The 16,627-nt window shown below is 34.5% G+C and overlaps 1 protein-coding gene across 1 annotated transcript in view; it reads left to right on the top strand.

Moving 5' to 3' along the window:
* Positions 1 to 16,627, top strand: part of LOC106457642 (coiled-coil domain-containing protein CG32809-like) — a 395,034-nt gene that overhangs the window by 140,616 nt on the left and 237,791 nt on the right. The window contains exon 3 of the mRNA XM_022383642.1: positions 9,222 to 9,287. Within this exon, the coding sequence (XP_022239350.1) occupies positions 9,222 to 9,287 (66 nt within the window). The remainder of the gene's footprint in view (positions 1 to 9,221; positions 9,288 to 16,627) is intronic.

Genomic DNA, 16,627 nt, shown 5'->3' with positions numbered 1-16,627 from the left:
GGAAGGCAGCTAGTCATCACCACCCACTGCCAACTCTTGGGCTACTCTTTTACCAACGAATAGTGGGATTGACCGTCACATTATAACGCCCCCACGGCTGAAAGGACGAGCATGTTTGGTGTGACGGGGATTCGAACCCGCGACCCGCAGACTGCGAGTCGAACGCTATAACCACCTGGCAATGCCGGGCCATAAATAAATATCATATTGGACATACAGATACGTTTTTACCAGATCTTAGAATATGTTTATGTTAATATTCCTTGAACAGCGTACGCTAACCAGAAGTGTCAGTTAACGAACTTATTTTATGCGATTGTTATGCTTTTCACTTTCAGCTGTGGGCGCATTATAAATGCGATAGTCAATCCTGTTATTCGATTAAGAATAGCCAAGCCACGTAGGCGGCTAGTGCTTCTGACTGCTTGCACTAGTGTACTTCAAGATTAGGCACAGCGTATATTTGAAACTTGTGGTCTGACTTTACCGTTTAACTCCTGTGTTGTATAATATGTCATGATGTTTGTTTTTGCTCAAAACTACAAAGTCGGCTATTTGCGCTCTGTTCACCACAAGAAATCGAACGCCGGATTTAAGCGTTGTGAGTTCGTAAAGTTACCGGTGACCCAATTGAAAATATTTGATGGAGTAAATACCTTAAATTTGCTCCAAATTATTATTTATGCATTATGCATATGTGCACGCTATGGCCACTCAGCTTGTTGTATTTGTAGGAACTTCGTGAACATAAACTGAAATATATCAAAATGTGGGCTTGTTTGAAGTGTTAACACTAGTAATTGAAGAATTGCACAACTGTAATGGATGTGCCAGGTTGCAAATTTTTATCTAAGTTATAAAAAAAAACAACTTGTTTACATTTTTCATTTTTTTTGATAATTGGATAATTAAAATATATTTTTTTACAATTTTATCTTAGCTCACAGAGCGCGAGTTGGCCTTGGGTTAGGACTCTAGATTTCGGAGCTGGCGAGTTGGGTTCGAATCCGTGTGATACCACAAAATATTTCCCACAGTTAAAGTTGTGGGTGTTACATTCAATCCCTTAGCGTTCACGATGGGTGGTAGAGCGCTGTTGTCCGGCTGCCAATATTAGGGAAAGCGGGGAAACAACCTTAGAAGCTTTGCCATGAATGAAAAAAATAGGAATACAAATATCAACTTATGTCAATATATTGAAGTATAACCTCTGAAAATTAAGAAGCATATGTAAAAGTTATTGTTCTTAGTGAATTATTTGATATATTTTGAACGAGAACAACAACGTGAAAAGAGACAAGTGCATTACGCTTGTTCAAATAAGTATACTGAAGAAGCGCTAAGGAACCTAAATCAGTTCATTATTTGTTTTGTATCGTGTTACGTATTACAATTTCAAATAGCCTAAAACTGAGTTAAATTCTAATTTAGATTTAGTAGTTAAATAAAAACTTCTTTAATATTTGTGTGAATTAACCCAATTTATGGGGACAAATTTCGTCTGTAAAGCTGGATGGTGATAAATCAAACCACTTTCTGGTTCAACTGGCGTTTTGAGTTCATTCATAAGAATTAAAATTTGACAATAATAGGATCTGAAAGACCTGTAGCATTCACCTATTCATTGGAAATACTTTCTCCTTCCTTCTACATAAAATTGGGATCGCTCTAAAACAAACCGCTCAAAGAGTAATATAATATTTCTGTCAAGCCTTTTGTTTATAAATGTTGACCCAGCGTAGTTACATAAGAAATATTAGATAAAATAACATACAATTAAAACGAAGCACCTGCGTGTTTATCCAGTATATAACAAAGTCATATATGTGTTTAAACAGATTGTTTTTCTAACATTTCTAAGATTTGAATCAGCGTTATGAATAAATGTGTTTAGAACGTCAGGAGGGCCCGGCATGGCCAGGTGGATAAGACGCTCGACTCACAATCTGAGGGTCGCGGGTTCGAATCCGCATACCACCAAAACATGCTCGCCCTTTCAGCCGTGGGGGCGTTATAATGTGACGGTCAATCCCACTATTCGTTGGTAAAAGAGTAGCCCAAGAGTTGGCGGTGGGTAGTGATAACTAGCTGCCTTCCCTCTAGTCTTACACTGCTAAATTAGGGACGGCTACGCGCAGATAGCCCTCGTGTAGCTTTGCGCGAAATTTAAAAACAATCAATCAATCAATTAGAACGTCAGGTTAACGTTCTTGGTTGCATGTCATTTGTAATGAAAATGTTTAACATTTTTTGTATCAGTTTTGGGCTGTATATGTTGGATGTACTTATATTTAATTGCTGCGATTAAATATTATAACATTTTATAAATTGAAATAGATTCTTAGATCAATTTTTGGCTCTATTCAAACTTTTTAAAGTTTTTGTAAAAAATTAACAAATTAACTTGTTGGAATTATTATAATATATAAAACCTATTTACTAGCTTTATTTAACATAATATACACACACGCATACTTATAAATCAGCGTCTTACTTGCCACATACTGGTCTGAAAACAACAATAAAAAGAGATGAGCACAAAATGTTCTGGTTTGTAACAAACGGTAAAACAAATATTTTTGCATGTACTGTTGTGTTCACGAGTTCTGTTCAGACACAAGGTAAAAATGACTATTTATCAGTAATAAGTTTAAATATACTTTCAATATTCTCAAATATTTTTTGCTGAAAGTATAGCTATTATAGTACTGCAAAATAGTGAATAAACACGGAATGCAGCTTCCTTTTAAAGTTTACTTTTTACTTGTGTGTGGGATATATTTAAGTGATATTTTAAACTGGATATAATGAAACACATATCTAAGGCTTTACGATTACTTAAGCTGCTTCCTTATTATAGTTTCATATTTTAAAAGAGAGTAATTTATTGGGGTCTCTCGGTGTCTCAACGCCAAACTTGAGGACTTATAACGGTAAAATTCGTGGTTCGTTCTCTGCAATGAGAAAAGCGAAACGCAGATAACCCATAATGTGTCTTTGCACTTAAACACACAAACAATTTGTTGTGGAACAGAATGGGGTAATATTAGGATGGTAGAAGTAACAAAATATCTGAACAGTAATGAAGCAACTTTCGATAGGTTTTAGCTGTGTTGTCTTGATTAATCCTAAATGTTTTGGCTGTTTGATTACAATTGTTACACTTTACAAATAAAATGTTCTATATAAAAGTCTAAAACTGTTGTTCTTTACTTATGATTCTCTGAGATCTATCGAGAAAAACTGTCAATTATGACTTGATTCGATTAAAAAAATATGGAAAATTCTTAGTGGCAAAACATTTTCACCTCTGTTAATATATACAGTGCAACAGAGTTTATATTTCTAAACTTAAACATACTTAAGAATATTAGAAAACACTTTTGGACTTCCTGAATTATTATTGTCAAAAAGTTCTTACTTTAAACTAAACAAACAGAACGTGAATGCATAATGTCCATTTTCCTTTAAGCGGGAAATAACGATTGCAAAGGCTAGGAGATATATAAAAAATCTATATTCTTTAATCGCACCCATTCACACAAGCACGCAGTTCGTCACTGTTCCGAAAGTATTCTATCGCTGAAAATATTTACAGGAAGACAAGCATTAAATTAAGGGTAAGGGTTGGCCCTGTAATGGAGCTCTGGATTTTGGAGATGGCAAGCTGGGTTCGAATCTGTGCCGTACCAGAAAATATTCTCCATAAGTTAAGCTGTGGTACGTTATAAGAGTAACAGTTCACAACTTAGCGTGGATGGTGGGTGGTAAGGTGCTGTTGACTAGCTTTTTCACTCTGGTTAGTAGGTTGAAATTAAGTAAGGCAGCAGATACCTTAACCTTAGATGGTAAGATTCAGAAGTGCCTGGTAACATCACATATTCCCTTAACCCCAAATTATAAGATCAGACATAACAAGAAATTGGAAGTGACTAGTCATATCATACGTTTCTAAAACTAAACAACCGTAAGAAAGTACACTTTCGAAGAGACTACTGATATGTTTACCTTAAACTGAAAAAGTAAGATTCAGAAATGCCTGGTAACATCACATATTCCCTTAACCCCAAATTATAAGATCAGACATAATAAGAAATTGGAAGTGACTAGTCATATCATACGTTTCTAAACACTACAACAACCGTAAGAAAGTACACTTTCGAAGAGACTACTGATATGTTTACCTTAAACTGAAATAGTAAGATTCAGACTAAAAAAGTAGACTTTGAAAGTGACGAGTGGTAGACATACGTTCTCAACCAGGAATAGTACTGGCTAAATGTAAGAATACTGGTTTTGAAAGATGGAGTAGAAACTTCCTTGTTTACAGAAATTATTTGCAGAGAAATGTTCTAATTACAAATGTTCATAACTTCTAAGGATACGTATACAATACACTTCCCTGGTAGCATAATATTATTGAAGACAAGTCACTTTAAATATGAAATTAATCATTCCGATTGACAGTGGTGCAGGACAAGTTCTTGGATTCAGAGTATTGTGGTTAATCTTAGACACTCTGTACTTTCTCGAACAAATATGAACTAGATGGCCACATCAGAATGTTTTGCTCGAAGTCATACCAAAACTCCATACTGAAATAGTAATAATCAAAAGAACATGTCATGGTAATTGCATATTTCTGCCAGGAGAGGGCAGGAAAACCGATTGGTCGATAACTTGATGGCGTTTCCTTTCAAGACATTTGCTATTGCTATATTCATGTTTTCTTCCTCTCCCTCTCTCTCTCTCTTAGTTTCCATGGTAACGGGAGGTCTTGAAGCTTTGCGGCAACGATTTTTCTTTTAATTAATCATCTAGGATTTACAACTTTGAGACATAGAGCCGTATTTCTCGTTTTAAAACATAGAGCCGTATTTCTCGTTTTAAAACATAGAGCCGTATTTCTCGTTTTAAAACATAGAGCCGTATTTCTCGTTTTAAAACATAAAGCCGTATTTCTCGTTTTAAAACATAAAGCCGTATTTCTCGTTTTAAAACATAGAGCCGTATTTCTCGTTTTAAAACATAGAGCCATATTTCTCGTTTTAAAGGATTTCATGATATGACGCAGAAATAAAACACCTACAGGCTAGGATATGGATTTATACTTGAAACTAAGACGCACAAGCTGTTGGAATAGAAAATTTCTGATTTTTTTTTTAATGATCACGCACATTTGGTGTATTATAGCAATTTTTTGTTTTTAAGGAAATCATTAGGCCTTTAGCTCTATATGGGTTGCAATTAGTGCTGTGTAATTTTCATCTCATGAATTTCTCTTTCCCCTTATAATTCAGCCTTTAGAAAACTCGAGGAATTGTTGGTTCAATAGAATATCGTTCAATATACCTATTCGAAAAATCTTCTTTTACCTTGTTGAAACCTACTAGTAGATACTGACCCGTTTGTTTTATCCTAGCGTAACATGAATATTAATTTCAAAAAACTATGAATAATAAATCAAAAGAGAATCGTTTAACTGTAAGTCTTGGTCTCGGTGCACGCAAAAATTCAAGAACTTCGTATTGAAACCGGGTTATTGGTTGTTTGGCCAGGAGGATGGTAAATCAATATGAGAAAAAAAAAATGAGTTCGGCTTTATGACTCTGCAACCATCTTTTTCTGTACAATGTACAGATCAAGATAGTAACGGTAGAGAAAAATTCCGTGTAATATTATGGCTTTCTCGCGTTTTTTTTTTATCTTTCTAGATGCTTTAAAGCTTTAAATATCAAAGGCAAGTGTAAAAAAAGTTGTATAATATATCCCACATTGTACTTACTTCCTAATGCAGAACACGTATTTTAAGACCAATCCCATATGCGCGCCTAATTATATTTAGATTATGATTGAAAAATTAATGACTATTAAGTTTATGTCTTCCAACAGTAATCTTTTTTATGGGGATGGGTTGATGGGATAGACGTAAGAAATGTGATGATAATATTCACATTTCAAAGTTTAGTGTTTCCTATTTTTCCATATGACAATATAGTAAAAAATTAATTTGTTAGTTCATGACAAAGATAAATAGCAATGAAATGAGTTGATTGATCAACATTGAACGATATTGTAAAAAAACAAGTTTAAGAAAATAAGAATCTGGGTGCTGAAAACACACAAGACGCAAGGTTATAAGCCAAAGTCGCTGTAACTGTACGTTTAACACAGTTAATATAAATATTATAGGTTTTAAACCATAAGAAAACCATTATATTCAAATTACATATCTCGCTTCGTCATTGTTCACAATTTTTAATGACTTACAATGAACCACACACAATTGAGAGAAAGTTCACCTATATAACACGTGATTAGACAAAGTTTTATCGATTTTTTAAGTATTACGTTATATTTGTAGGAACTACAAAATCAGAATATTTAAAAGCCAGCTTAAATTAGTGAACATTACGTTATTTAACAGCTTTTTTTATATAATATTTGAATTTTAGAACTTCAACCAAAAATTTTCTTAGAAAAGAAAGTTCAAATTTCTTGGGTTAGGTAATTAAATTTCTGTTGAACGCACCATTAAACATCTATTCTTTTAAACAGTTTTCAGTTTTTAAATGTTTCAACGTTTTGTATTGAAACACAAAGTTCTAAAGTAACAGTTAATCTAAACATTAAATCTGTACAATAATGGAGAGTTCATGTATCATTCTCGACCAGAAAACATTCTCGTTGAGTGCATGCTTAAAAACCAGTTTTCAGGCATCTCGAAAGTGAAAGCTAATGTGAGCAGTACGAATATAGTTTTTTTAATATATATATAAAACGGGGATAAGAAATCATGATGACGGTAATGGACTTCTCAGAAAAGTTTACTTCACTTAAAGTGTTGACAGTGGATAGAACATTGGATTCACTTCTTGAAAAATAAAAGTTGATACTTGAGATACTGAATAATATTGATATAGAATCTCAACCCCGCTGTTTTGTGTATTTAAATAACGAGTCTTGTTCTAATTTAATCCCATAGTAACTGCCTAATTAATATAATGTTAAAACTGATTGAACATAAATGATAAAACAAGAAGCGTTGTTTGATATCCACTACAAGTTATCCTAGCTGTTCTTTACGTTGTAATTGTATTGTCATATATTCGCTAAGTTACACAAGGAGCTAGCTAGTCAACAGCACCCACCGCCAACTCTGTAATAGATTACTGGGATTTGACTGTTACTCTTATAACGTTCCGAGAACCCCACAGTGCGGATCACGATTTTTCGGCAACAGGACACAAACCATGTACCCTCGAACTCACAGTTATAGTGTTAAGAGGGTCGCGAATAATTCCCAATTGATACCACAAGGCATAAAAAATATAGAAATGGCGGGAAGGAAAAACAAAATCAGTTATCTAAAGGTTTATTTCCAATAAAATGAGGCATAGCTTTTACAACTTAACTACATAATCAACCTGAAGGAAATAAGAGAAGTTCGTGAAATCTTCCAAATGTTTCGCTGCACAGTAAACCAGCTTCCAATACCCTGAAAGAGATGTAGAAGATATTTGCTTAACCTGAATGAAAATGGAGTTTACGTTAGCTACCTTAAGAAAAACAATTTTAACTACTACCACCACCTGACACCGCAGATTTTTATAAAAATGGATAAACTCAAAGCGCAAAGATAAAGGAAATTACTTAAGGAAAACTTGTAAAGGTTATTAGTAGAAATTCTTTATTAATTTTCAAGAAGAGCTTAATAATATATTTAGTCTCTTTATATGTCACCAGGTGGAACAGCGGTAAATTGAAAGGATTTACAACGCTAAAATCCGTGGCTCGATTTCCCGATGTGGCTTTGCTCTAAACAAACAAACAAGCTCTTTATGTACATATCGAGAAAACGTACTGATGTTTTTTTTTTTTGGGGGGGGGGGAGTTTGTGTTACACAAATTTTAGAAATACTGTAATAGAAAGTGAAAAACGTCGTTACCACACGTGTACGAAAAAGGTTTTATAAAAAAGAGGAAAATATAATAATGATAATTATTACAGTAAACAAATTCCTAAATTACAAAATACGGGGCAAACACAAGCAGCTGTCAAGATCTAAACGTTCGAAAATTGTAAAACGATGGATAAAAGTGTAATCTTAACTGCTTATTCTTCGCGTTTATGCCCTTTCATTCATGCACGTTTTATAGCGTTTCAATTCTGTTTTATTCACAAGTATTCCTCTTTGCAAGTTTAGTGTTTACAGGGAGTTTTTCGTCTATACTCAGTAACATTCCACAATGTATGTAAAGTGTTTTGTGTTCAATTTGTGCTTATAGACACACTTGGTAACATTTGTGAAAAAGAAAAATGAACGTAGAACATTATGTACCAGTTGGTAACATTTGTGAATAGAAACACAAAGTGAACTTAGAGCATTATGCACACACTTGGTAACATTTGTGAATAGAAACACAAAGTGAACTTAGAGCATTATGTACACACTTGGTAACATTTGTGAATAGAAATGTGTACTCCTTTAATTCATACTATGCTTGTTAAACTGGTTTATTGCTTTATTTCTTATTTATTTTTTTACTGACATGGGTTTTAGAAGTTATCTTCAAAAGTATTATAACTAATATATAGTCCTTATTCTTTGATGTTTCCTATACATATAATAATTAATTTATCATTTATGTGCTCACTTTCATATTTGCAAATCCTGTATCATGTCAAGCCAACACTAGATCATTAGTGTAATATTAATGTTTTCTTCCCTAATGCTTTGCTCAATATACAAGGATTATTATGATATACCTATAAATGTAAGCACGTTTGTGTAAAGTTGATTGAATGTATAATTAAGCCGAGAAATTAGGTTCCATCATTATGCATTCCGTGACAATGTATTAAGCCTCATACATCCAGCTTCAAGTGGTCTTCAAATTATCATCGTTAATTAGTGCCTTAATTATTGAGAAACGATTGCCAGTTTACAAACGATGCAATGTTTGCATATATATGTTATTTGTGCTTAATTAAAGTGATATGGTAGGAATCATCATTAAAAGACTAAAGAAAAAGAAATTTAGTAAGCGGCCATTAGTAAAAAAAACTGAGTGCGTATAAGCCAAGATGTGCTTGCTATCTTGTTTTATTTTATCTGCCTTAGTCTGTTAATTTATTTTTATACATTATTCAGTCATTTTTAGCACGTGGCACAATTTTAACCCTGAACTCTAAAGACGCACATATTTTTTTTTTACAGGAAGTGACTGTATCGCAGAAGAAAACCAATCAACGAGTAGTAGCAGTGGAGGAGCTCCACCTAGAGGTCTGTATTAACATTGTTCTTTTTATCATTGTAATACATGCACATTTACTTTTGTATATTGAATTGTTAGATTTGATAATCAAACTTGTTTTTGCATAATAATTATCAACTCTTTCTTTAAGTTAGAAACATATTTCGTTATACTATATTACTGGATATCCAAATATTTTGAAATTACCGAGATAAATTATATTGATTTTATGCTATAAGATTTACGCCTTTTACTTGAACTGAATCGTTAATTTCTTACTTTGATATTTAAATACATGTTTAAAGTTAGGGATGGGTGTGCAGTAAATACGCAAGTTTGTTTATCCCCGCGAAGTAAGAAAAAAGCATATGTATTCACATATATTATGCAAAAAAGGGGATGTTTAGAATGCGTAAGTGTCAGTATGTCTCTTTTTCTTTCGATTATTTTGGAGCTTGCTAACAGAAATGATACCAGGCACGAAGTGTGGCAATACCAAACTCTTTCATCATAAAGAAAAGTAATAGTCTTGTGTCAAAATGAGCGAAGTTTTTACAATGGAACTTTATAAATACTAATAAATAGAATGAAAATTTAGAAATACTAACAAATACAACGAAACTATATAAGTACTAATAAATACAATGAAACTATACAACGAAACATAAATACTAAAAATAGAGCGAAAATTTACAAATACCATTAAATACAACGAAACTTTATAAATACTGATAACCACAACGAAACTTTATAAATACTAAGTAATTAAACAATATTTTTTTCTTTTAGGTTCATAGTGGAACGTTTTGTTTGATATATCATACTTAGATGTTTACTTTTCAGACAAGAGTTTTAGGACTGGTTTTCGGCTAATATATGTACTGTTCTTCTTGTGACATAGCTAAACACAATCGATTCCAACCGCTGTTGAAATAATCTGTCAGTTGCGACATAATCTAACATCTGTTGCATTTTACAAGTTTATCCAGTTTTTTTTTCTCCCTTTTAGTTACCAGAGTTTGGTGGCTACAGTTTTCATAGTAGTAAAAGTATCCATTTTTAATTGATAGTGTTGATTTGTTGATAACAGATGTCTATTAAGAGCTAGTTAAACACTTTTATAATGATGCTTCTGTACATGGACACCCATTATTACACCTTTTGAAAGTTGAAGAGATCCCTGTTCTTAACCACTGCCTTGCAGATTAACCTCGATACGAACGCATTTTTACGTTTATATGGCTCGAGTAATCACCTGATATATCACATGGTTAGCCTATTTAGTATATGTAAATAAACTGGAGTGTTCTACAACTTTGTGTGTGTGTGTGTGAGTGGGTGGGGAGGTTCACGAAATAGTGGTGAGAGTACAGAAAACACGATAACCTGTTACACAAGGTTGAGGGTGAGTTTTATAATACTTCCACTTTTTGTGATAAAATGGCTAAAGGCAAGTGAAAAAGTATTGTGGAAGACGGTGGAGAAATATGACGTTGTTATGATGAGTAGTGGAAGTGATGGTGGCTATTATCAAGGATTATAATATTGAGAGGTTTCGAGCTCATAAAAGGACCATTATAAAGGAAGACAAAAGTTGATTCATGGTTTAAGGGCAGAGAAGAGCCAGTTGAGCTGAATGTGAAAGAGGGCAGAGAATGATTTTGAGAAGCGTGGAACTTAAGTTTTGATTGGTAGAGTGAAGTAGACACTAATTAAGCTACGGTGAGAGGAGAGACAGGTACGAAGAGGAAACGCCAAAGAGAAATTCAGACAGGCGTTCATTGAAGACCCATTCAGACTTGTAAAGGGCTTATAAGGCAGCTCTGAGCAGGAATTGAAAGCAAGAACCAAGTTAGCAGGGGAATCCAAATGGGGTTACTTACAAGACTCTAAAGATAACTTGTAGAATTTTAGCTAAGCTATCGGAGCGTTGCGTGACACCTAGATATTGGAATATTGCAGATTGAGTGTTATATTTTAAAGAAGAGAGTCAAATGAATTGTGTAATTTCGACCAATCTCTTTGCTCGATGTAGAAGGAAATATTTTCTTTTGTGTTTTAGCAACGAGATTAACAGTTTGCTCGTTGCAAAGTGAGTTCATAGATATATGCATTTATAAAGTTGATGTATCAAGGATTTCTGCGTGTCTAGAGCATGTGCCAATGAAGTGGAAGACCATTAAAGATGCTAAAAAAAAAAAAAAGACGCAGACGTTGTGTGGCTAGATTTTATTTATTGCATATCGATCTGCTCAATATGTGTTCATCGAACTAGCAATGTAGTTTTTTCCTACCTCAAGTATTTACCCGTTGCATCAGATATTATTTTAATGGCTTCGGGATACATTTTACAATAAAATCTTTTCAACAGATTGGCAGCAATTAGCAATCAGGATTGCAATGGGATTAAATATCTCACGAATGTTATTTGTTATGGTCGTGAAAGTGGTAATCCAAGGAGTGAAGTCGGAGGCAGGATGTGCTATAGGCAGTGAGGGGCAAACACTATTCTCTATCACATCATTTATGGACGATTTGATCATCTTGGAGAGTAATAATGAAATGTTGAGAAAGTACTGGTGTGAATAGATGAATATATTACTTGATGTCCTACGAAGTTTAAGGGGAAAAAAAGCAGATTTATATCTTTTTAAAAGGGTAAGGTTGTAAACGTTCAGTTACACATTGCACCTGAGAAAATTCCCATGACAAGAGAGGAGAGGGTGAAGAGCTTGGGAAGGTGGCAGTGTTTTCCGTTATCTGATAGGTGTAGAGGAGCCGAGGTTATGGGATAGGCAGAAGAAGGTTTGAAGAAGATCGATAAATGTGTGTTACTGATAAATTCAAGTTGTTGTATTTTCAGTTTGGATAGTTGGTCAGGCTGAAGTAGTTTCTCACATGAAATTGTGCTGAAGGTAGTGTAGAAGACTGAGATGAAGATTTGTGGATTTCTTCATATATAGATGGGCATATCTCGAAGCCTAACGCTCACTGCCCTTTACAGAAAGTGTATGAACAACAACTTCCAATCAGCTCAGGAGGGGAAGAATATAAAATAGCGAAGGTGTGGTGATATAGCATGTTGAAGGAGTTACAGGTTCAGAATATTTGAGAAAATCTGTGTTACAAAGTGGAAGGAAATGGAGGATACAGAAGGTCAGGGCTAAGAAAAGGAAGAATGTCGGTAGCGTACAAGAAGGAAGAACAGGAACTGGAATTAGTGAAAGAAAGTGATCTTGGAAAGAGAAGTATAATGCAGTAAGGCAAAAGTTAGTAGAAAATGATATTAGACAGATGGAAGAGGAAGGCATGGTTGCAAAGGCAGCTCAACAAGTACAACAATTGGGATAGTGTTGAGAAGATGTGTCCAATTTCGAACGATGGAGGCAGAGAGGTTGAAATTTTTGTGACTTATTTAAGTAGGGCAAATAAGAAAGTGAGATGTGTTCACTCTGTGGTATACAGGGTTCGCTTCACCATGTTTTCCTGCATTCATTCTAGCTCTCAATAGGGTATGTATATGTGGGAACGCAAAGAGGTGTTGAGGGTTTTGGTCGTGGCATTGGCTAAAGTTCTGATGAAGAGAGTGATGAAGTGGATGATGATGAACAATCGTGAATTATGATCATTCAGAGTGGTTGCGAGCGATATTTCCCTGTATTGTGAAAATTCAACTAGATTCAGATTTAGTTGTATGGTGTGTGTGAGAGAGAAAGTGATGCTTATTGGAGAGATGACGATGACATGATTAAGGAAGCTCATGAGATGAAGGTTATAAAGTATATGGACTTGACAGCCGAAGTATGTCAAAAGAGATAGGATTATTGAGTGCTACATTTTAAAGTACTGTGTAGAGATTTCTTTGTCATGTCATTGCGATGTAGAGAATGAAAAGTACAAGCTATGCCGCAGAGTCTGGTTCGGTATAGTCATGGATGAAGGTTTTCATCAGTTCCATGATGCACTGAAATGTTCAAAACCTGCCACTCTTAGAGGTACTGAACTCAATGATTTTGAAACTTTGGTGACAGGTGGAGCTAAACTGACAATCGTGGAGCGCATCGTAATCATCTGTTCATTTCTAGTTAATACTAAAAAATGCAAGAGGTTTGTTTGTAGTTAAGCTCATAGCTAAACAATGAGCTGCATGTGCTGTGCCCACCACGGGTATTGAAACCTGGTTTTTAGCGTTATAAGACCTCAGACTTACCGCTGTGCCACTGGGGAGCTAAAATACAAGAAAATTGTGAAATGTGAAACTTCGACAACTAAATTGTGACAACGTAGACAATTTTTCTTTGAATTCTGTCTTGTTTAACTATTGTATTAGACTTAGTGATATTGCGAATCTCTAATAGATACCATAGAACTATAAAACATAAAAAATACTACCTTCTGCGAAGGCTAAGAGTCGTGTTAGACCAAAGTTTAAGCTTTCCTAATGAAAATATTATTTTGGTAAAAAGTGTTTTATTTTCTACTAAACACAAATAAAAAGACATAATTAGAGTACACTTAAATTGTGTATAATACAAAAGTATTGTAATGTGAAGCCCAATTTTTACTTGCTAGAGAAACACGGAAAGTACGAGGACTAGTAAATTAGAACACTAAAACATTTCACCTAGAAGTCTTATTTTTATAATTAAAAAACTAAAGAAACGAAGGCCTTATATTTATGATAAAATTCGTGTAGTTTGTTTGTTGTTAAGTACATAGCTACGTAACGGACTATCTGTGCTGTGTCCACTGCAGATATCGAGATCTGAGAACTTGTGTGGCCTGGCATAAACGAATAGAAATCATTTCGCGCATAGCATGACACCAATTGATAACCCTATATCACAACCGTTAATACATAAAATTCAACGCTCACGCTACAAACATAAGTGATGAAAAAATCAACTCAGATTCAAAACTAATTTAGGAAATAGTATTTCTTTTTAAATGATTCAAAAATCACAAGCCACTTTAACTAGACATAACCCACAGTACCTTTAAGTCACAAGCCACCTTAACTAGACATAACCCACAATGCTAACATTAAACAACAATTGTTACGTCTTTCAATACTTTCTCAGTACCTCCTGGGTTGACAGCTCTGTAAATAATATTACTGCATCCACAGAAACGTTAAACTCTTCACTTTTACAAATTTGGTTTGGAACTACGTTCTACTTAGCTATCTTTGTTTGCATAACACCTTTGTAGAAACAGTTTTGATGACCAGAGTAGTTGGATTTGAAGTGTAATCCTATTCAGTTCAGAAAAAATGCATCCATGATTGAAAAACTAGTCTACCAAAACTAAATAAGCATTTGAAGTAAGTGGAGTTTAATTATGTTCTAAATTATAGTAGTTTAACGTGATTGCGAAGGTAAGCTCCCACTCTTAGAAAAAATTACCCATGATTGAAAAACTAGTCTACCAAAATTAAAATAAGCATTTGAAGTAAGTGGAGTTTAATTATGTTCTAAATTATAGTAGTGTAACGTGATTGCGAAGGTAAGCTCCCTCTCTTAGAAAAAATTACCCATGATTGAAAAACTAGTCTACCAAAACTAAAATAAGCATTTGAAGTAAGTGGAGTTTAATTATGTTCTAAATTATAGTAGTGTAACGTGATTGCGAAGATAAGCTCCCTCTCTTAGAAAAAATTACCTGTCATCCCCTCATTCATGTAACAAGCAACCCTTCCTATATGTAAGCGTATTTGAACGAAACTTTCGTAAATAATGGTGGTTTGTGGCTATTTAACAACATCTAAAGTACGTAGTAAATAAAAAGTATGTTAAATTTGATTAATATGTTGCGTTACTCACCATACAGTTAGGAGTTCAAATATTAGCTTTGATTGTTTTGGAGTAAAGCCACATTGGGCTATCTGTTATGTTTACATCGTGGAGAATCGAACCTCGAAGTTTAGTGTTGTGAGTCCATAGGAGGACATTAACTTTGAGAAAACATAGTTCAGCGTGTTCTGTACATTAAGAAGGATGACGAACTAGGTGTAGCCTAATGTTTAGCATGCCTGTCTGTGGATAGAAGAGTCCATGGTTCGAGTTTTGTTGCTACAAAATCGCGCTTCGCATTTTTCGCCGTAGATGCGTTATAGGAACGACAACCAAGTCCCACGATTCGGTTAGAATAGCTTAAGAGTTGGCGGTGAGTGCTGTTTAGTTTCTCTCCTTCCTCTAGTCTATCAGTTCAAAATTAGGGGCATTTAGCTCTCATGTAGCTTTGCACGAATATCCAACACAAACAAAAAGACCTAATATAATTTCAGGGACAGAGTTTCGAGTTGATTTTAATCGATCTAAAATCTCTGAGAATAGAAAGCATCGTCTTTAGATTATAACGTATAAAATACTTAGAATGTCTTGGAATATCCTAGCGTTGCATGTAATAACATCGTCTATAATTTTGTTTGCACACATCTGTTGTCTGAATTTTTAGTTGTAGTGAAATATTACATATAAGAAACTTGTTTCCAAATATAAGCAGATTTTACAGAATGTTTTATCTTCCAAGGAACTGCACGTTGTAATTGTAACATGTAAATACCACGTTGTGTCAAGATTCTTTCTGTGCCTGGTTTTGTATAAATCAGAGCTTGTTTGTTTCTTTCGGATATTCGCGCAAAGCTATACAAAGGCTTTCTGGGCTACTCGTCTCTAATTTTGAACTAATTGACTAAAACGAATGAAACACCCACCATCAACTCTTAGGCTACTGTTGTCGATTAGTGAGATTTCACTGTTACTCTTATAGTGCACCCACGATCCCAAAGTACGGAGTGCGATTTTTTTCGGCAACAGGATACAAACCATGGATCCTCAGATTTACAGTCTGTCGCACTTCGCTGGCTAATAAACTGTTTTGCAGTGTAACTAGAACAGGTGTTTTCTTGCGTCAAATGTTAAAATAGATACACATTTTCTCGGGAATTCCAAAATCAAATATAAAGTTTGTAAAGAACTCAGACGTTGTTTCAATAAAGAGTTTTGTTGTATTGCCTTTTCATAAAGTCGCAGAATGATTTGATATCACATTTTACTCCTTTTAACTACTGCCTAAAGACTTTTACCAACCTTCATCAGACATCCGTTGGAAACTGATACTTTTGTTTGATGCCATGGGATGAGGATTTGTTTTGTTTTGTTTTTGAATTTCGCGCAAAGCTACACGAGGGCTATCTGCGCTAGCCGTCCCTAATTTAGCAGTGTAAGACTAGAGGGAAGGCAGCTAGTCATCACCACCCACCGCCAACTCTTGGGTTACTCTTTTACCGACGAATAGTGGGATTGACCGTTACATTATAACGCCCCCAAGGCTGAAAGGGCGAGCATGTTTGGTGTGATGGGGATTC

The sequence above is a fragment of the Limulus polyphemus genome, unplaced genomic scaffold, assembly GCF_000517525.1.
Source record: "Limulus polyphemus unplaced genomic scaffold, Limulus_polyphemus-2.1.2 Scaffold355, whole genome shotgun sequence".
In the NCBI taxonomy this organism is placed as follows: domain Eukaryota; kingdom Metazoa; phylum Arthropoda; class Merostomata; order Xiphosura; family Limulidae; genus Limulus; species Limulus polyphemus.
The sequence above is the reverse complement of the archived record's forward strand: the minus strand, read 5'-3'. Positions and strand labels throughout refer to the sequence as shown.